This window comes from Caenorhabditis elegans, chromosome IV (genome assembly GCF_000002985.6).
Source record: "Caenorhabditis elegans chromosome IV".
Lineage (NCBI taxonomy): Eukaryota > Metazoa > Nematoda > Chromadorea > Rhabditida > Rhabditidae > Caenorhabditis > Caenorhabditis elegans.
The window spans coordinates 5,675,797-5,694,934 of NC_003282.8; the positions used below are offsets into that span (position 1 = coordinate 5,675,797).

Consider the following 19,138-nt stretch of genomic DNA (forward strand, 5'->3'; position numbering starts at 1 on the left):
GTTTCTCATAAATATCCATATTAGGCGTAGCGCTGGCACTTGCAGCAACCTTTGCTGCAAGATTCTTCTTCTCTTCATCGCTCAACGGAACTTCCGATTTGTAGCCAACGTTGAATCCGAGAATCGGATGGGTGATTACTTTATTGCCAGTGTTTTTGTACAAAAAGATCAAATTTCTCCAAAGTTTGCACTGAAGATTCTCAATAGCAAATCTGTCTCCAATTCCAGGACGAACGAACGGGCTTGCATTGGACAAGCCAAACGGCCATTAAAACTGGCAGAAGAACTGTGATTGGACGGAACATTGACACTTCCACTGGACGGTGAATATGAGTTATCCACTATTTAATTCAATAAAAACTTTTCTCAATGAACTTTATTCTCAAAACTATGCATAATACATGTAGAAAGTTCACTATTTCTCAATGGCTGTCATTGCACCTTGATCATGCCCATGTGCAGCCGTCATTGTCGAGCTTTTGCTCTTGCTCTCACGCGAGTTTGACCGTTTAATTTTCTTGCCAAACTTCGACATCATCTGTAAGAAAATCATGGAATTTAAAACATTTTGACAAAAACTCACTCCGCCTGGACCAGTATCTCCTCCTTGAGCCTTGACAGACGACTTCATCCACTTGCAAATGTCCTTCATTGGAAGACGATCCTCATACTTTTCCGGCCAACATTTTGTCTGAAAAGATATTGGATTACGGTAACTACAGTAATCTGAATTGATTCTTACCAAGATGAATTCTGCAAACTCCTTGTTAACCTCCGGACTGAACGGCATACGGTATCCTTGGAGAACCTTCATTGCCACCTCAATAACCTTGAATCCTGGATATGGCTCCTTCCCATCCTCGGTGATTTCCCATGCCATCACTCCAAAAGCGAAGACGTCAGTCTTTGGAGTATAAAGACCCGAACGAATGGTCTCTGGAGGCAACCAACGGATTGGTACCTTCTTTTTCAGATCCATCGTGTAATCCGCACCTTCACGGGACAATCCGAAATCAGCGATTTTGACCTGAAAGTATTTTGTTAAGTTCTAGATGCATCTAGGTGAATCAACAGTACCTGCCCACCACCATAAAGGCAGTTACGAGCAGCCACATCTCGATGCATCAAGTTCTTCTCGTGGATGTAGGCGAGACCATTGGCAGCTTGGTAGATCAACTCGTACTTCTTGATCATAGGGAAATGGAGCTTCCCAAGAGCAGAATCGAGTGCTCCACCATCAGCCAACTCCATGATCACGTAAAGAGGTTCCGTGCCAGCTGCTACTCCGAAGAATTTGACGACGTTGATATGCTGAAATAAATCATTGACAAATGGAGAACAGGGGAATATAATGTGTTTATTTCTGAACTAATTACAAGCTTTTGAACTACGAGGAAATTAAAGACTACGGTTTTTTTAACCCAGGGAAAATCTTTACAGCTTCCCACAGATTCCTTAAATCCACGTGGATCCACAATGACTTCTTTGAAGCCCTGTGATGCATTACTACTACTACTACTACTTAGCGTTCGCTTTAAACCAGCAGCTTGGCCCGAAATTATCCAAACAGAGAAAGACTATTCCGAGAATCATAAGGCTTTCACGTCAAACTCACATCAAGGTTTCTCATCAATCGAGCCTCCCGCATAATCTCCTTGATCTGCTCCTTCGTCATACTCTCCAGCTTTGCAGTCTTCACAGCGACAAGTACAGGCTGATGATTTGCATCTAGAATCTTCAGGAGCTTCCCCTTCCATACTTCTCCAAATGCTCCCTCTCCAAGCTTCTTCGTCAACTCCACATCCTCATGGTACAGCTCCCATTTCTGACGCTCCACAGCATGCTTCAGCACAACCTTGACAGTTCCATCCTTGGTCGAGAAACTCTCTTTGGTCGATACATAGTGATTGACGAGTTCGATGATTGTTGGGAAGCCAATCTTATCAACGTAGACTTTGTGATCAGCCTCACGAACGACAAAGTGATTAGCCTGGAAAAGAATAAGTTCAATTGGAATCCCGGGAAAGATAATCACTAACACTAGTGTTCTTTTCACCTACAACTGACAACACGAACTGCCTTTTTTCTCCTTTAACGGGTTCCGATGTTCTGAGCAAGAACTGACCGGGTTTATTAAGCATCTCCTGAAGCAAGACAATAGTCTGAATAACCATCAGTACCACAACTCACCTGAATGTCCTCTCTCGGCAGCAATCCGTGATAGTACTTTTGGTGAAGTAGATCCTTATCAGTCATGATATAAGCTTGTTTTAATCTTGTTCAGATCTAACGAAGCTTGTGCAAAGTGTGATTGGACACGATCAATGCAAGGATTTATATCAAATACTGAATTCCGAATTCTGAGACTGATTCATTTTTGGAGATCTAGGGCAGAGATAAAATTATGATTTGCACGTAAATGGTTTTAGCTTCAACTTTTTTCACTTTTTTCAGAAACATATCTACCCTTTTGTAGTTGAAACTTTTTTGGTAAAATTAACAAGAACTGAGATATGGGTTGCCAAAGAAAATAAGCAACATGGCGCATCGATAGGACGCAATCTACAATTGTTTAGATTTAAAAACTCGAATCTTATGTGTCATTTGTTTTATGAGAAAATTTTGAATGATAAAATATTTGTGGCGGGTTTCCGCCGAGATTGTCTAAGGTTTGCCTACCACTTGTCCACATTAGTGTTTTTTTGGACAAAGAGTGGGGAGAAGGTACTCGGTAAGCGTTTGCCTACCGAGTAATACGAGCACAATCTGTTAGCTTTTGGATGGACGAGTACAATCGGTTTCATTTCTTTTCAGATTGTTGAAAAGTCAAAAAATGGTCGGAACAAATGTAAACTTTGCATCGAAATCTATGTTAACAGTTGTGGCCGAGTTCGCCGAAAATTAGCCTAAAATTCGCCGAAAATTCGCCGAAAAAATCGCCGAACTCGCCGTTTGCAAAAAAAGTCGGTTTGCCACCCATCCATCCCTGATTCTGAACAGATTATCTCAAAACAACGCTCAAAAAATGAAGAAATATTTATTCACGAAGATTAATTCCAGCTTCCCTGTACAATTCCGACAATCTGTTTTCCAGTAAAATCATAAATCCAGTTTCCAGTCGATCCATCACAAGTGAATGTTGCATTTTGTCTAGCATTATCTGTTCCTTTGGCACAACCAAATACCGTATCAGTTGTACATTGGCCAGATACTTCTTGCATCATCAGCATTGCGCCTTCATAGCCTAGTGCACTTCCATATGCGTCAGCTGTAAAGACATGTTGAAAAGGTTACTTTAGGGTACTGATAAAGTAAATATTAAATAGGATTTTTTATTCAAACTGAGTTGAATGTCCAAAATTTAAATCCATATTTTGAAATCATGCAAAACGTCCAATGGTGGAAACTGCAAGTCAAATCAGTTTGAGTTATTCTAATAAAAACTTAAGGCACCTCTAAAACAGCAAAACTTTTAAAAAGTCATAACAATTTTCAAAATTTAATCAAAATTTAACAAAAAAGATAGTTTTGTGAAAAAATCATTTTAGATAAGGTTATGAACTTCAAAATAAACTTGAAAGAAGAATAATATTTGATTCAATTTTAAGCCAATTAAATAAAATGCGTCAAAAGTTTTAGATTTTTCAAAATATTCAGGCAGATGAAGTTTTAAAAATTGCCAATTTTTTTTATGTGGACTTTTTGAGTTATTTTTAGAATTGCCAAAGGTACGAACCCCCAAAAAAAAATGCCAATTCTTCAACTTTTGAAATGGTATAACTCATTTGCCAACAAATAAAAAAAATTACTGTTCCAATTGTATAATTTCATAATATTCTGTTTTCAGCTTTTTAATTTTCCTTCTGCTTTTATTAATGATTTTCTAATCCTATCACAAATAACTCCTTTGATTTTATCATAGATGTTGCTGTTTGAGAGGTTTTAAGGATGGAGATTGTTCGGTTATTTATGGAAGTCTTGCTTTCCCCATCCTTAATTAAGGTTTTTGGATTGGAATCATGATGTTTTTCAAAGTACAGTCACGGAAAAAAAAATCGAGCTAAGAACTCACTCAACGCTTTACAATATATCTTTCCAGCTCCTTGATTCTGTGCAATTAGTACAAGGTCAGCACTTCCAGTTGCATCATTAATGATGAGTTGACGGTAGTAAATTGGCGTGGCTATTGCAAGATTAGAGCATGCAGAAGTAGCATTTGAAGGTTGGGCACAAGGGCATGCTGAACATTTAATGAATTTTGAGTACTGTTACTTTAGTTTAGGGGAAATGCAAAATAAAATTCGGAAATCTATTTCTTGGTACTCTCTCCGAAAAACAAATCTTCAAATTGCTCTTCGGTTTTCTCAATTTTCTGCTGTTTCAACGAAACATTATAATTATCATCCAATATTATTATTATTTGCAGCTTTCATTGTCCCTTTCCCGTAGTAGTGGTCCAAAATATTTTTTGAACTAAAGAACTAGTATAATTCTTTTTTGCAAATTTTGGTCGTCTATCGCCTGCTATTTCGTAGATAAAGTCACATTTCAAGCCAATGTGATCAAAATTGGTTTCCTATTGGCTTTAAATATCATTAAACAACGGAATAATATGATTTAAACGACTAAAATATGAAATAAAGAATGTACCGAAAGAATAAAGTAAATAAAAGCATTGAAAATAATAATGGTTTGTTGAAACAGTAGAAAATTCAGAAAACCGGAAATCAATTTGAAGATGTTCTTTTTTTCCTGTGACAGTATTAAAAATACTTTAAGAATTTAGTTTCCATTTTCCTTAAAAATTGAAGGAGGACTGACCGATCGAAAATTGTTTTGCTTAATTCGACAATAAATGTGCTGAACTGATTGTGTATTTTGATCATATCAGGGTACCTATTGGCTTTAAATGTGTCTTTATTTATGAAATAACGTTCGAGAAACGGTTAAAATGTGAAATAAAGAATGATACTTAGTTCAAAAATAGTTTCAACCACTACGAAACAAAATTTCAGCTAAAAATTACCCCAGTTTTTTCGAATTTTGAACCGCCATAAAAGAATCTTGAGAAACTTTGGCAAGTTTTATTACAGAACTCGTTCAGTTTAGCACATTTTTAGTCAAATAAAGATAAACAATTTATGGTCGGTTATTCCTCCCTTAATACAATTCTGATAGTGAAACCAATTCCTAGTACTGTCATAGAAAAATAAAATCTTCAAATTATTTTCCGGTTCTCTCAATTTTCTACTGTTTCAACCATTATTATTTTATTCTTCGAGTTACGCATTATTTTAAATTTTCACTTTTAAAAGTAAAAACACTCAGTTAATTGTAGTCTCCCAAACCCTTCAGTTATATGTCTTACTTGCTTGAGTCTGTGTTAAAGTCTGTCCAGTACATGGACATCCAATTGATACTGTAAGACAGTCTCTTGTTCTCGCCCATTGTGAATTTTGAAGTTGCCATCCAGTCCATTGGGACATTAGTGCAGTTTGTGGGCAACACGCAGAATTCTCAATATTTTTAGGTAATGGACCACACACTTGGGTACCATTCAGAACCATTGGAACAAATGGAGGACAACAGGTTTTTTGAGTGGGATACTTGCATGCAACATTATTACAACCGATGTTTCTGTTGGAAGGTCCTCTGTAATTGAGTCAAAGATGAATTAAAAATTTATAGCACAAAAATTCAAATCATACCAACGCGGTATATCCTACAGTAACCAAAAATTTAATTATGTGATGCCGGAAAGAAGTGCCAGAGGCGTGCAGAAAATTCGGGCTTAAAGATCAGAAAATGTGAAAAATCGGGCATTTGCATATTTCCAGTTATTTCCATAATGTGAACAACAAAAAATACACTACGAAAATACACAATTAAACGTAATTTCAAATTCAAACTGTTTTATGCTTTTCGTAAAAATGAGTTTTATGAAACAATTTAAAAAAAAAACATCAAATAAAAATGATCAGTGTATTTTTTAATTTTTTTGCTGTTTTGCTTTCAATTTTTTGGATATGACGATGAAAATGTAATAACATAGGTTTTCTGGTGTACAGTCTTGTAGCAATATTAGGTTTTTATGAAAAAAATCGTAAGGGTCAAATGGAGAGGTCCCATAGCAGTTAGACTTAGAAAACTTACGTGCAATTGCAAACAGGAGCACTAATACAGTCTCTTGTCTGAAATAGGGTACCACATCCTCCACATTCCATATCACAAGCCTTATCACCAATTGTTTCCCAAGCTCCCCATACTCCATTTGTTGGACAACCGGTTCCGGAGCAAGTCTGAAAACAAAAATATATCTGATTGAAAGTTAACTCTAGAAAAAATGAGTGATGATTCTTACTCAAAATTATTGAGCTTTTCCAGTTTCAAGCAGTTTATTTAACTGAGAATGTTTTGCGTATAATTATAGAAAATCCACCAAAGAATTTGGAATCTATACACCTTTTTACATTATTTTGAATTGCTTAAAAAATTACTGTTTCACAGCAATATTAAAACACTCAAACGCTCTATACATACGATGCATTCAGAAAAGTCTTGTTTTCAAAAATATTGAAACCACCGAAAACAACCGTGTATCATATAAAAAACTCTAAAATATTTCAGATTTACAAAACAAATGCTAGTAAAAGTTTCGATGAATTGCCACAACTTTCTGAGAATTGTCGCGGGTTTGACTTCATACTCTGCGTATTCAAAGAGAATTTTTTTGCCGAATTTTTCCCATTTGAAGTAAAAACAAACCGAAAGTTGTGCCAAATTAAATTCAAAATTACAGAATAAAAACAGAGATAGTGAAAAATGTTTTAAAGTTCTATACATTTTGTATAAAAAAGTGCTGATTTTTGGTTGATGTATGACCAAATATAAAGATTTACCTTTTTTGTTATGTAAATTCAGATCAGACATCATTTTTTTCCTGTTCCGAATTTTTGAATTGAACCTGATCTTTTCATAGTTTTTGAGCTTTCGCTGGAAAAAATTCTACACTTTTCCAGTTTTTGGACAGTTTTTTTTTTCAATTTTTCCGTCTTAAAAATATGTGAAAAATCAAAATTTTTCGTTTTTCGATTTTTTATGTTAAACATCAAAAAATCGGAAATGTTTCTACGACACTTTGGTCCTAATATATATTCAACATCCTCTATCCTTAAAACCAATCAAACAGCAACAACTACGATAAAATGCTTATAATGTTGTTCAGACATGAATGAGTATATTTGTAAAGTTTTAAAAGTTTTGGGTGTTTGGTTTTGAAGAAAAAAAATTTTTATTGGAATTTTAAATATTCACGTAACGAAAATTTTTGTATAACAACAAAAAAAATCGATAACAATCTTGACCGGATCGATTGTTTTGAAAATTCAGTTTGATATTATTTATTTTGTCAACCGACGATGATCGATTTCTGTCGAGTTTTTAGTGATTTCGAAATCGCAAAGTTCTGTGAGTTGAGCCGCGATATTGATTTTTCTAGGGCTTCTATGGGATGCAGGCGCTGTTTCAGAGCCTGACGCCTGCCTCCAACCTGCCAGCCTCACACCTCATTTCTGCATTATGACGAGAAGTCAAAGGCTTCAGCAAAAATGAATAGATAGTTTGCAGCGAGAGTAACAATTAAAATGTTCATCGGGCTTATCATGTTCGTTGGATTTGTCGTGCAATGCGGAAAAAAGAAGAAGGAGAAAAATACGGTAATTATTGGTTTTTTTAAAAGAAATCGCTTATCAATTTTTCATGCTTTTTTTAAATGAAATTATCGATTTTTGGGCAAATTCAGAGCTCAAAAGGACAACTTCTCGAACAATCGACGATGGTACAACCGACGGCGGGAGCGGTGGCGGGAAAGGCGGCGGTAAATCGCCAAAATCCACAAATGTCAGAAATGCAGAAATCTGGAATTGGCAATGGAGCTGAACAGGTTGAAGGAAAGCCAAAAACGCCTGGAAACGGGAAAAACGGCAAAGCGAATTCGAAGAAACAGTCGAAAAAGACAAAATCGGAGAAATCACAGTCGAGCAATAAGGAAGGTGCTCCTTTGAAACCGATGGATCCGACGTGAGTGGCGGCAGCACACGAAAATCGATAATTGACAAGAAAGTCAATATTGAAAATTAAAATTACAAAATTGATTTTTTATATCTAACTTACATCTAACTACGAATATTCATGTTTTTTTCAGACCCAGCGATCCAAATGACGATCCACTGCAAGCACAGCTCATTGTATTGAAGGCTGAAGAGTGCAATAAAATGGATGTTACGATTGAAGATTTCGGAAATCGTGAGTTTTTTAACAGCAATGCAAGCGCGCTTAATTGTAACCTTCAAATTTTTTACAGCTGCAATTCACGACCGTGTTTCTCGAGCAGCCGCCACCGATATGATTTTCGATCCGAAAGGGATTAAGTATAAGGGAAACGTGGATGATGGAAAGGTATGAGTTCGTGTTGCAAATGCGCTCTGCCGTATTGAACTCGCGCTGTTCGGTGGAGCGAATATGCTCGAGCGCAATTTTCAAAGTATTTTCCATTTTTCAGGACAAGAAGGTTATGGAAGATGTGGAAAAGGACATTCTGGCAGCTTGCGAAAAGCATGACGCTAAGTTCAGTCGAAACGGGAAAGTCGTGAAAACGGTTGAATCGGAAAAATCGAAGGTGGCGCCGGCAGATCAGCGTGTATGTGTTTTGCTGCATCGCGTGGCAGAGTTTACTATTGTTTTAGGCCACGCGTTGCAAAAACAGGTCTCGCCACGATTTATTTATTTTCATCCATTTTTAGGTTAAAATGAAGCCGGAAGGTTGTGTTCTATTCGAGACAAGAGAGCTGCTGTCGGAGTTGTTTGGAGAGGATTGAGAAGGCTAGATTGAACTTTATTTAGAATTTTTTGAATAAAAAATGTTTAGTTCGAGCTTGATTGTTTCTTATTTGTGATCTCTAGAAGACGCGGGAGTTTTTTTAGGGAGGAGTGACGTCATAATGAACTGAAATCTTTGGTTTCAACCGCAAAATTTTAGTTTTTTTTGGCTCTGTTTGTTTAAATCGGCAACAATTTTAACAAAACCTTTATGTAGATGACTAAAACGTTTCTGCAGAAACGTTTTGATCATTTAAAGGTTTAAAGTCATTTAAATGATTTGAAGGTTTTTCAAGAAAACTAGGTTTTTGGAACTTCCATGGGACTTTTTTGAACAAGCTGAAAATGGATAAGTATTGATTTCCTCGTCGAATTTAATAGACAACATTTACAAAAAATCGATAATCGAGACCATTTTCTCTCACCGTTCAAAATTTGACTGAAATTCCAGCTTAAGTTTAGCTGCCAATAAATATGCATTCCAAATTCCAAAAAAAAAATAATAACAATTATTTTTTTTGTGCAGAAAATCAATAAATCAATAAATCAATTTTTCCGTGAAATTTGGTATGACGTGGATTTTTTGTTTGAAATTTCGAAAAAATCGATATTCAAATTCAGTTTCTCAAAAAGTTAGTTTACCGGTATCATCATTGTGGAAATATGAGACCTTTGCTAAAGTAAGTTCGAGAGAGAGAGAGAGAGAACGCAGAGAAACGAGATTTTCTGGTTTCTCTGCGCTCTCCTCCCCGCTCCCACACTCTCTCTCTCTCTCTCTTCCAGAATCGCACTGACCGCAGTTTTTGGCATATCAATTATCGTCGCCTATCGCCTGTATATCGTGAAAACTCGCCGCCGCGGTGGTAACCAGATCAAGAAGAAAAAGCCAGCAAAACCCCTGAAAAGTGAGTGGCCGTGGCCTAGAAAACTATCCTAACTGAAAGTTTCCAGGAATCACTCCCAACAACTCGGATGAAAAACTGAAAAAGATGAAAAGCCCACCAAAAAAGCCACTGCAAGCCACCGACTCCGATATTCTTCAACCGTTGCCGTCTAACGTGAGCCTACAAAGATTTCCACTCGAGACCCAGAAAAATATTTTCAGAATGCCATGACAGTGCCCGAATCGAAGGAAAGCGCAAATCGATCTCCACAGTCATCGAAGATCAATTTGGTGAGAAATGGGGGTCGAACCGTGGTGCGATGCCTGGCGTTGCGTGGCACGGCTGGGGTACATTTACGGCGCGTCGCGTGTTACGTCGCTTGTCGCGTCACGGCTCGGTTGTCTTTCCCACGCGTTGTCCGGCAGGCTATTCTCAATGGAGCGCAAAAAATGCAATGAGAAAGGCAGAAGCCGTGTGGGACCGCAAACACAGTGACGGGAAATTGCAGAAAATCTCAGAAATTCAAATTTCCAGAACACCACCGACCTGAAGGACTGTTCCGAGGCTCGAGCGATCCCGAAGTGTGATAAGCTCACAGATTTTCAGACGAGCACGAACTCCGAACAATCCCCAGCTGATGCGATCTCGGTAGGCTAACTATGCAATCGTGCTCCAATCCAACTCTCTTTCTATAGGCGGTGGCCCCAACGAAGCTCACCGGATCCCAAAGCCAGTCTGAACGGCAAGAAATCGAGAAAATGCCCAACTCGTTCCGCGAGCTACAAGACTCGAAGTTTAAGCCCGCGGAGGCTCCGATCCCAAAGCCTGAGGAAGAACGCAAGGGCTCCACGGAGCAAAGTACCACTGAGCCAACGAAGCTCGCCGGATCCCAAAGCCCATCGGAACGCCAGGAAATCCAACAAATGCCGAATTCATTCCGCGAGTTGCAGGACTCAAAGTTCAAGCCGGCTCCAAGCCCAAAGTCTGAAAAGGGCCCCGCGGAGCAAAGCTTGTCTGAGCCGTCGCCGGTCCCCGGGAATAACCGCAGGAACTCTGAGACATCACAAGTTGACACAATTTCCGTAGGTTAACTATGCAATCGCGCTATAATCGTACTTTCTTTTACAGCCGGTGCCAACCAAGCTCGTTGGAACCCAAAGTCCATCGGAACGCCAGGAAATTGAGCAAATGCCCAACTCGTTCCGCGAGCTGCAAGACTCGAAGTTCAAGCCGGCGCAGGCTCCAAACCCAAAGCCTGAGCGCGTTGAGAGGGGCTCCGCGGAGCAAAGCATGTCGGAGCCGTTGTCGATTTCTAGAGGTTGGTTGGCTATCGATTTTTCCAAACAAAATCAATAAATCAATACTATTCCAGTTGCATTTGGCTCGCCGATCGCTCCGAAACCACGGCCATCGCCACTCCAAGCTCCGCTTCTTGAGACGTTGGCTACTCCACCGGTAATTTTTTGGATACTTGTACGGGGATGTGGTCTAGAATATATCGACTTTTATCGCGGCGCCCGAATGATGACGCAAGTGCGCCACATTGTGAAAAACCAATAAAATCAATAAATCGGGCAAATCGAACATTATCGATGTTTCTTTTTAAAAACTCATATTTTATCTATTTTTGGAACGCAAACACGGGGCCACGCAAATTGCGCCAATTTTCAAAAAAAAAAACTTAGGCGATAATTATCGATTTTTTCCACATAAGTTTTCATAATTTCACGAAAATCGATAATTATCCAATAATTATCCGGCTGTATCTCCGCGAGCAATAAAGCTATTAAAAATTTTTCAACTAACAAAATGTGTAGAATTTCAAGTTCTACAACACTGCAGTTGAACATTTTTGTCTACAACTTTTAGTTTTTGAAATACATCCCTACTTTCAGACAATCGACGCTCCTACCGCTGCAATCGAGACGGCAATCGAGAGAAGCGCGGAATTTTCGTCATCTCACTCGATGGATCCTTCCAACTCACTTTTCAAAGTGTGCAGATGCCGTAAGAAGGATCGAGGTGGTCTATTGATTGATTCGGATGCTGCTGTCTATGATCCATCTATCAAGGCAAACATCCCGGCGACGAAGGTGTTGCCGGTCAACTTCAATAAGTATAACCCGCCGAATTTGCTGGATCCCGTCACTGGAGGGAGCTATGGTAAGGAAAATTATTGAAACTATTTATTTAAAAATCGTTATTATTGATTTCTCACGCGGTGTTAGGTTGTCCCATTACGGTTTGACCTACAAAAAATGCGGGAATTTTTCGCCCAGACAAATGTGACGTCAGCACGTCCTTAGTCATGCAAAATCATTTGAGATCTCTGCGTCTCAACTCCCGCATTCTTGGTAGATCCACGTAGATCAAACCGAAATGGGACTCTCTGACACCACGTGATTTCTTTAGAAAATTCAAGAACATAGATTTCTTCGCCACATGGCCTAACTTTTTCTAGGCCACCACCGCCACTTTAATCTTTTTTTTTTTCAGAAATCTTGGAGCTCCCCGAAACCTTCTTCACGCCACTCGAAAATAGTCCAGACGTGAGGAAATTTTAGCTTAATCTGAATTTTTTTCTAATTTTCAGACCTACTTGACCGGAATGAATCCAATGCTCGGAGCAATGAATGCGGCTCATCAGCACGCGTGTCTCATCAATCATCTTGTTGAGAACTATGAATTTTTTGAATAAAAATGAAACCAATGGGCATTTATTAGAAAATAAAAGCGTTTTTGTGCCACGTGGCAGCTGCCGAATTCTCCTGAGGGAGGAATTTCCAGGCCATGCTTTGGAATATGAGGGAGATGAGGCGTGGGGGAGGGTCAACTTGAAAAGTGTTTGTCTGTCTACAAATAGGCATGTAGGCATGTAGGTAGGCAGGCAAAAATTAGGAGAAAAGGCACGTTTAGAAATTCATTTTGAATAATACTTTCAAAAATTTTTGTCATTCCTCCGTTTTTTCACGAACGAGAATCCGATCAGGAGTGACAATGTGAGGCAGGATGTATTACTGTTTAGAGCACAGTTGTTGTCTCTAGATACTCTATTATGGCCTGCTATGTCAATCTGACAGAGAGTATTCGACACTACCTCTGGCCTGCGTGAGAAGGTGTACTTGTTAGCCAGATAATTTGCACTTGGTTCCAAACCAAACTACTCTCTATGTGACGAAATCACCGAGTTTGTTGAAGTGGCTGTCTGTTGAGTAGGGGTGCTCATGGGTCGAAAAGGGTCGACCAGTTCCAACTTTAGGTAGCATTTGTAGCGACCCCGATGAATAAAATGTCGACCCCGAATGAAAATTTTAGCAAGGAGGTCATGCTAGTTTAATTTCCATTTTCAAAATTATAATCGGACTATCTGTAAGACTATCTGTAAGAGTCTTTAATGCTTATATCTTGAAACTAAATAATTTCAGTCACGAATTCGAAATGTTGGAACAACAGGGTCTTCATCAAGAAATCGTCGATAATCTGAAGGAAGAAATGCAAGGGCTCTACGGAGCAAAGTATCACTGAGCCGACAATGCATGCCGGATTGCAAAGCCCATTGGAACGCCAAGAGAACTTTGATTTTTTTGAATAAAAATAAGAAAAATGTGCATTTATTAGAAAATAAAAGTGTGTTTTTGTGCCACGTGGCAGCGGCCGAATTCTCGTGAGCGAGAAATTTCTAGGCCATGCTTTGGAATATGCTTGAAGAGTGTTTGTCTGTCTACAAATAGGCATGTAGACATGTAGGCAGGCAGGCAAAAAGTAGGAGAAAAGGCACATTTAGAAATCTATTTTGAATAAGACTTTCAAAAACTTGTCATTCCTCCGTTTTTTCACGAACGAGTATCACTCATTTCTTCCACTTGGTTATGGGAAAAGCTAAACTAGTGGCAAGAAATCGGCAAAAGGATCTTGTTGAGTACCACGCGTGGATAGATACGTTGGTCGAGGTATTCAGAGAAGTGAGGTGATGAATGAGCCTATTGGTGAAGATACTTTGAATAGAGCGCTCGTTGCTCTGAAGTTACTATATTCACCATATAACTGTTTAAAGTTGGTTTTCAATAATTTATAGGTTTTCGTGATGTCACTTTAATAGACACATCAAATTCAAACTAAACCTAAGCCCGATTTGAGATGAATATAATGTGCCAGATTAACGTGTTAGAGTCCTATTGGATTAAAGGAAAATTATTGATAAATTGTTTGTCTCATTGTATTACAGCTTCTGCGTATTAAACTAACATTTATCAACACTGTCATTACTGTCAAAATACATTAATAGTTATGAACGGCCAAAAAAAAAGTCAGATAACATTGAAATAGAGAGTATAAATTGAAGTTTCCTATTAATATTCTATTGTAACATATTGAATATGGTAGAGGCTGTGTTATTAAATACAGACGGTGTATTTATTACATATTTATTTCAAAAAAAAAGTAATAAAAATTGCACATTTGACAGAAACTGGTATTATTGATGTTACGAAGCTCCAATTTCGAATTTTCAATTCACTACGAAACATAGCACAATGAAATCCACAAATCATAAAAATGCGATGAACAGACACATTTCCTTTAAATTCATTATCCGACGGTGAGTACAACTTACCTGAAAATTAACCTGAAAATACATTACCAAAAACGACTTAGTTAAACACTGCCATCTTCGTGAACAACAAGCTAAATTTTCAAACGTATATCTCCAATTATTCGATCAGCAAATGCCAGCTTGTACTTCAAATTATACAAAGCACGACTCTGCTGAAATTCCAGTTATCCAGCATTCTTTGACCAACAGTACAAAAGTACTCCATCGGAACCAGCCATATGATATTTGTGTACCTTCTGATTGAGCAGCCATATTCGACGAAGCATATGCAAAAAAATTTGATCGGAGAGTACCCAAAGTTCCAGGTATAGAAACTAACCGCTCTCCACTTTTTCTCCAACATCATGTCCCTCCCGCAAAGCCCATAAAGCATTCCCAACTTGGTGGCGCTACGCTGCTTTCCCGACAGCATCCGTCCACTGACCGTCCACTGACCATCCACTGACCATCCACTGACCATCCACTGACCATCCACTGACCATCTGCTTCCCATGCCACTGCCAGATGAAGTGAAGTTTCCAAAACTTCGTACTGATTTAAAAACCATATTTCTGCTCTTTATATAGCAAGTGGGCGGGGCTTAGAGTTCAACTAATGGATTAGTGTGCCACGATAATATTCGTAACCTTTTGGAACTATTATTTGCTCTTTTTCCTTAAAATGAAATGGTTTTTTTCTCAAATTTTTATAAAATTAATATTTTATCACGCGAACTTAAGGTCATAACTGTGGTTTTTATTCTAATATTATGTTCCAAAAGGTTACGAATATTATCGTGGCACACTAATCCATTAGTCTTATTCTAAGCCCCGCCCACTAGCCGACTTGCTATATAAAAACCAGACATATGGTTTTTAAATCAGTACGAAGTTTTGGAAGCTTCTCTTCATTTGGCAATGGCATGGGAAGCAGATGGTAAAAAAAGTTTTTGTCTAGGTAGTCTAGGTAGTCTCTAGGTAGTCTCTAGGTAGTCTCTAGGTAGTCTAGGTAGTCTAGGTAGTCTAGGTAGTCTCTAGGTAGTCTCTAGGTAGTCTAGGTAGTCTAGGTAGTCTAGGTAGTCTAGGTAGTCTAGGTAGTCTCTATGTAGTCTAGGTAGTCTAGGTAGTCTCTAGGTAGTCTAGGTAGTCTCTAGGTAGTCTAGGTAGTCTAGGTAGTCTAGGTAGTCTAGGTAGTCTAGGTAGTCTCTAGGTAGTCTAGGTAGTCTAGGTAGTCTCTAGGTAGTCTAGGTAGTCTAGGTAGTCTAGGTAGTCTAGGTAGTCTAGGTAGTCTAGGTAGTCTCTAGGTAGTCTAGGTAGTCTCTAGGTAGTCTAGGTAGTCTAGGTGGTCTAGGTATAACTTAAAAAAAGGTAAAGGTTTTTTATGTAGGATTTTATATTTATATACTTTACACTCAAATTACAGATAAATATATTTACAAAATAATAGACCAAAGTTTGATTCAATAACTAGAATGGAACCAATTCTGGGACACTATTTCGTACGAAAAGCCTGCGGCTCTGTGCAATCAATCTACTAAGACTTCAGAGGAGGAGGTTTTTTTTAAAGAATCCATAATCAGAAATATTTTCTTAATGGGCAGTTAAAAATTTTGGAACATTATCTCAAGTTTCAACGTTTTTATGGCGTTTTCACGACTTCCCATAATTAATTGTCACCCTGTCATATTATCAACAAAAAAAATACGATTGCAGGAAAACATTTTGAAGGCATGTATCAATGCGGATCGCAATATTTTCAACTTCAAAAAAAGTTGCGCATAATTATGTTTCCTGTATTTAATCCCGAGTTACTTCTCTTATTATTAAATAAATGAATGAGAGGTGTGGTGCATGCCTTTGAAGACGCGGGTGATAACCCTTACATTATTAGTATTTTTAAGCCTATCTTTTACAGAAAAATCTATGCAACCAGAATATCTGAAGCATTTCAATGGACTGGTGAATGAACGGACACAACCACAGACTTGGAGAAAAAACCTTACAGGATCCGTCAAGATGCTAGGAGGAGGAGAAGGTTGTGATACTGTCGTTTTTGAAGTGAAGTATAAAGACCAGAACCGTGCCGTAAAGCTTTTAAAAATCAATAACGACGATGATGCACGAAGTGCGGCCAACGAATTATTGGTTTGCAAGAAGGTATCAGAGCTCAAAAAAGCTCATATCTTCCTGTCAGTTTTGGATTCATTTTTGGCCAATGCGAACCAGTTGCCATTGCAGTTCCGGCCTGCGCTTCGTCTCAGCTTAGAATATGATGAAAGTATAGAGGTAATAAACTTTTTTAAATACTACTCTACTAAAATACAAATACAACAGGTTATGTGATTTATTCATGTCTTTTAGGAGAAATTTTGAGTAAAACACCAAAAGTTTTTTGCGTGTCATGTCGCTTTTTTTTGCACAGTGTTAAAGGTGATGGTACAACATTTATTTGATACGATAGGTGTATGTCTGGGATTGTTAAAAATGTTTACTTTTTGCAATTTGATTGACTGCGAGCAAAGTTATAGTAATTTGAAAATTAGACCTAAAAAATCACGACATTTTGAAAATCGTATGGAAAGCATGTTTATCGTTACCATTTTTGTTAGGTTTTTGACATCCATATGCAAATTTAGACGTAGATTTTGTTTTTCAAAACAGTTTAATACACATCTACCTTGAAACATGTGAAAAAGTCGAAAATTTGCCAATTTTGGAAATTTTTTTAAAATATAATAGGAAAAAATAATGTTAACAGCGTTGCCTATCGCGTAGAACGCTTCCCTTGGTTCGACCCCCACCAAGTGTTATTTTTTTTCCTTTTTTTGTTTTTGAAAAGGTATTCGGTTAGGAGTTGATGCTAAGGTACTGTAGGGGGTACTGTAGGTGGTTACGGTAGGGTTACTGTAGTTTTTTATCCAAAAACGTTTTATTCCTTCTCATAACTTTTCCGTCGTTTGAGCTATTTCGATTCGGATAAAAAATAATGAAACCTTGAAGATTTCTTAAGCGAGAAACAAAAAAAATTTGAAAATCGAGTCATCACAGAGATAATCGACCGAGAAGAAAGTTACTGCATTTTTTGATTTTTGATTTTTCAACCTTGAGCGTTTGTAAATTGGTTTCTTTAAGATTAATTTTAATTTTTTTTAAAATAGACTCAGAATTTGACTCTAAATTCAAAAATGTAAGGTTCAAAAAAATTTTAGTGGAAATTGTTTCCAGCTTTAAAAATGAAAAAGTTATAACAAAAACAAAAATAAAAAAAATTCATCTCCTCACCAAAGTTTTGGAAATATCTTTTATGTTTTTACATTTTCTGAAAGAAAATAGTTTATTCTATCATTTCGTCAATTTAGTTGTCAGCGCCTTCGGCTCTTTAGAATTTTTGAACTTGAAAAAACTCCTTGGCTTTCATACGGATTTCAGATCTAACTGATGAAATGCAAGGGAAAGCTGTGGCAAAATGCTGAGTGATTGAAGATGTAGTCGAATTTGATACTTTGCCTTACAACAGTTTCCTTAATTTGACAAGACGCTAGATAAGCTAAACATCTGTATATATATATATATATATATATATATATATATATATATATATATATATATATATATATATATATATATATATATACAGATGTTTCAAATTCAACTAAACCACTTTTTAGAGTGTTGGTCCCTATTTCCTCATCATCATAATGGAATTAGGCGGTCCGTCAACATCCCAATTCAAATATGCCACCCCAATGCAAAGAGTGTCAGTCGTCGGCCAACTAATTGCGGGATTAATGATTGCGGAAAGGAGTTTGGATTTGGAACACAACGACATCAAGTCTCTCAATATACTCCTAAGAGTTGTGAACAGAAGCAACAAATTGATCTTCACTATAAACGGCAATGACTACACATTCAAAGATCATGAAATTCGAGTTCAACTCGTAGACTTTGGAAAAAGCCGAATCAATCAAAGTGGTTTGTCAATTTTCAAAAAAAAATACAATTTTTGAAAACATGTAGTTATTTTTTACCAGAAAACGTTTTCCAGATTCGTGTTTTTTTTTTAAATTTCGATAGTTTCATTGGTGATGGTTTATCACATCCCTTCATTTTAGAAATAATTTTTCAGATATAAATTTTTGGACTTTACTCCACTTTCAAATGACGAAATAAATGACGTTTTGATTTAATTTGAACCGAAGGCTGTAATACACAAAAATATTTGAAATTACAGATGAACGGAGTCACGATCGCACTTGGCACCCCAAAGATCTACAAGCACTCAAATTTCTTACGAAGCGTATTTTGAATTTGCCAAAAGTGTCTAAGGGGTCTGATCAATCAAAAGATGAAAATAAAGTTTGTGGGAGTTACAGCTCAACAAACAATATTTAATATTTCAGGAATTCGAGCTTCTGCAGAAAACAATTGAAGAATGCGTACTGGATCACAAAAAATGGGTCCCAATTTTCAGACTTATTGAAAAAATTCTGTTGAAATAAGCATGTAAGTTTTTGGCAAGTTATATTTTTTTATCTCATTCCCTATGTACTGAACACAGTCACATTTTAACTTTACAGATGCTCACATCATAGCCAAGAAAAGACGACTACTCGGAAATGTCCTTTTTTTATTTTTATTTTTCTCATACAAACTTTTTTCGCCTTTTTCAATAAACCTTTTTTAATAAACTCATCGATTAGCACATATCTCGTTCATATCTTTACTTCTTTTTCCGACCGGTATTACAAACACAATGAGAAGCCAAGCCTTCCGATTATCCACCACAA

At 37.4% G+C, this 19,138-nt stretch overlaps 5 protein-coding genes and 7 non-coding genes across 13 annotated transcripts; 6 read left to right on the plus strand and 6 right to left on the minus strand.

Moving 5' to 3' along the window:
* Window positions 1-361: 361 nt before the first annotated feature.
* C55C3.4 (Tyrosine-protein kinase) lies at window positions 362-2,348 on the minus strand. The gene is made up of 7 exons (NM_068445.5): window positions 2,191-2,348; window positions 2,040-2,144; window positions 1,616-1,990; window positions 1,078-1,311; window positions 743-1,027; window positions 584-691; window positions 362-538 (listed from the first exon to the last, which is right to left on the minus strand). The coding sequence occupies exons 1-7, from the start codon at window positions 2,254-2,256 to the stop codon at window positions 416-418; spliced, it is 1,296 nt and encodes a 431-aa protein (NP_500846.1). The 5' UTR covers window positions 2,257-2,348; the 3' UTR covers window positions 362-415.
* A 684-nt stretch (window positions 2,349-3,032) lies between these two features.
* On the minus strand, window positions 3,033-6,851 carry C55C3.7 (uncharacterized protein). Its single transcript, NM_001027929.4, has 5 exons — window positions 6,766-6,851; window positions 6,154-6,299; window positions 5,369-5,652; window positions 4,073-4,240; window positions 3,033-3,268 (listed from the first exon to the last, which is right to left on the minus strand). Exons 1-5 carry the CDS (start codon window positions 6,841-6,843, stop codon window positions 3,051-3,053), a joined length of 894 nt encoding a protein of 297 aa, NP_001023100.2. The 5' UTR covers window positions 6,844-6,851; the 3' UTR covers window positions 3,033-3,050.
* Window positions 3,398-3,418, minus strand: 21ur-10528. The gene has a single exon (NR_054435.1).
* 21ur-10223 lies at window positions 4,420-4,440 on the plus strand. Its single transcript, NR_054436.1, has one exon.
* On the plus strand, window positions 4,421-4,441 carry 21ur-9257. The gene has a single exon (NR_054437.1).
* Window positions 4,637-4,657, minus strand: 21ur-9642. Its single transcript, NR_054438.1, has one exon.
* Window positions 4,638-4,658, minus strand: 21ur-14298. The gene has a single exon (NR_054439.1).
* Window positions 4,879-4,899, minus strand: 21ur-9935. The gene has a single exon (NR_054440.1).
* On the plus strand, window positions 6,543-6,563 carry 21ur-6773. The gene has a single exon (NR_054441.1).
* A 536-nt stretch (window positions 6,852-7,387) lies between the features above and the next one.
* C55C3.6 lies at window positions 7,388-8,931 on the plus strand (the record flags this gene model as incomplete). 2 transcript variants are annotated; one of them, NM_171348.4, is made up of 7 exons in its annotated part: window positions 7,388-7,467; window positions 7,627-7,715; window positions 7,802-8,079; window positions 8,204-8,304; window positions 8,363-8,457; window positions 8,561-8,698; window positions 8,802-8,931. In NM_171348.4, 7 exons carry the CDS (start codon window positions 7,419-7,421, stop codon window positions 8,874-8,876), a joined length of 825 nt encoding a protein of 274 aa, NP_741407.1. The 2 variants fall into 2 exon arrangements, with proteins under 2 accessions (NP_741407.1, NP_001293810.1); NM_001306881.3 differs by lacking the exon at window positions 7,388-7,467 and having other exon boundaries at window positions 7,644-7,715; window positions 8,802-8,876.
* A 559-nt stretch (window positions 8,932-9,490) lies between these two features.
* C55C3.3 (Prion-like-(Q/N-rich)-domain-bearing protein) lies at window positions 9,491-12,477 on the plus strand. The gene is made up of 11 exons (NM_068446.5): window positions 9,491-9,557; window positions 9,661-9,782; window positions 9,829-9,935; window positions 9,983-10,051; window positions 10,296-10,409; window positions 10,457-10,843; window positions 10,890-11,079; window positions 11,134-11,216; window positions 11,657-11,924; window positions 12,258-12,310; window positions 12,355-12,477. The coding sequence occupies exons 1-11, from the start codon at window positions 9,541-9,543 to the stop codon at window positions 12,457-12,459; spliced, it is 1,515 nt and encodes a 504-aa protein (NP_500847.2). The 5' UTR covers window positions 9,491-9,540; the 3' UTR covers window positions 12,460-12,477.
* A 2,756-nt stretch (window positions 12,478-15,233) lies between these two features.
* Window positions 15,234-19,053, plus strand: C55C3.8 (Protein kinase domain-containing protein). The gene is made up of 6 exons (NM_001038317.4): window positions 15,234-15,288; window positions 16,267-16,637; window positions 18,020-18,323; window positions 18,583-18,707; window positions 18,752-18,854; window positions 18,929-19,053. Exons 1-5 carry the CDS (start codon window positions 15,270-15,272, stop codon window positions 18,848-18,850), a joined length of 918 nt encoding a protein of 305 aa, NP_001033406.2. The 5' UTR covers window positions 15,234-15,269; the 3' UTR covers window positions 18,851-18,854; window positions 18,929-19,053.
* Window positions 19,054-19,138: the final 85 nt, after the last annotated feature.

Bases quoted from the DNA above. Each gene is read 5' to 3' on its own strand.
- C55C3.4 (NM_068445.5), bottom strand. From the start codon at position 2,256: ATGACTGATAAGGATCTACTTCACCAAAAGTACTATCACGGATTGCTG. The intron at 1,991-2,039 runs GTTAGTGATTAT...ATTCTTTTCCAG, and splicing joins TAGGTGAAAAGAACACTAGT to GCTAATCACTTTGTCGTTCG. The intron at 1,312-1,615 runs GTGAGTTTGACG...GATTTATTTCAG, and splicing joins GATTGATGAGAAACCTTGAT to CATATCAACGTCGTCAAATT.
- C55C3.7 (NM_001027929.4), bottom strand. From the start codon at position 6,843: ATGTATAGAACTTTAAAACATTTTTCACTATCTCTGTTTTTATTCTGT. The intron at 5,653-6,153 runs GTAAGTTTTCTA...ACTCAATTACAG, and splicing joins GCTCCTGTTTGCAATTGCAC to AGGACCTTCCAACAGAAACA. The intron at 3,269-4,072 runs GTGAGTTCTTAG...ATGTCTTTACAG, and splicing joins GATATATTGTAAAGCGTTGA to CTGACGCATATGGAAGTGCA.
- C55C3.3 (NM_068446.5), top strand. The intron at 10,410-10,456 runs GTAGGCTAACTA...CTCTTTCTATAG, and splicing joins CCCCAGCTGATGCGATCTCG to GCGGTGGCCCCAACGAAGCT. The intron at 12,311-12,354 runs GTGAGGAAATTT...TCTAATTTTCAG, and splicing joins CACTCGAAAATAGTCCAGAC to ACCTACTTGACCGGAATGAA.
- C55C3.8 (NM_001038317.4), top strand. The intron at 18,324-18,582 runs GTTTGTCAATTT...TTGAAATTACAG, and splicing joins AAGCCGAATCAATCAAAGTG to ATGAACGGAGTCACGATCGC. The intron at 18,708-18,751 runs GTTTGTGGGAGT...TTAATATTTCAG, and splicing joins AATCAAAAGATGAAAATAAA to GAATTCGAGCTTCTGCAGAA.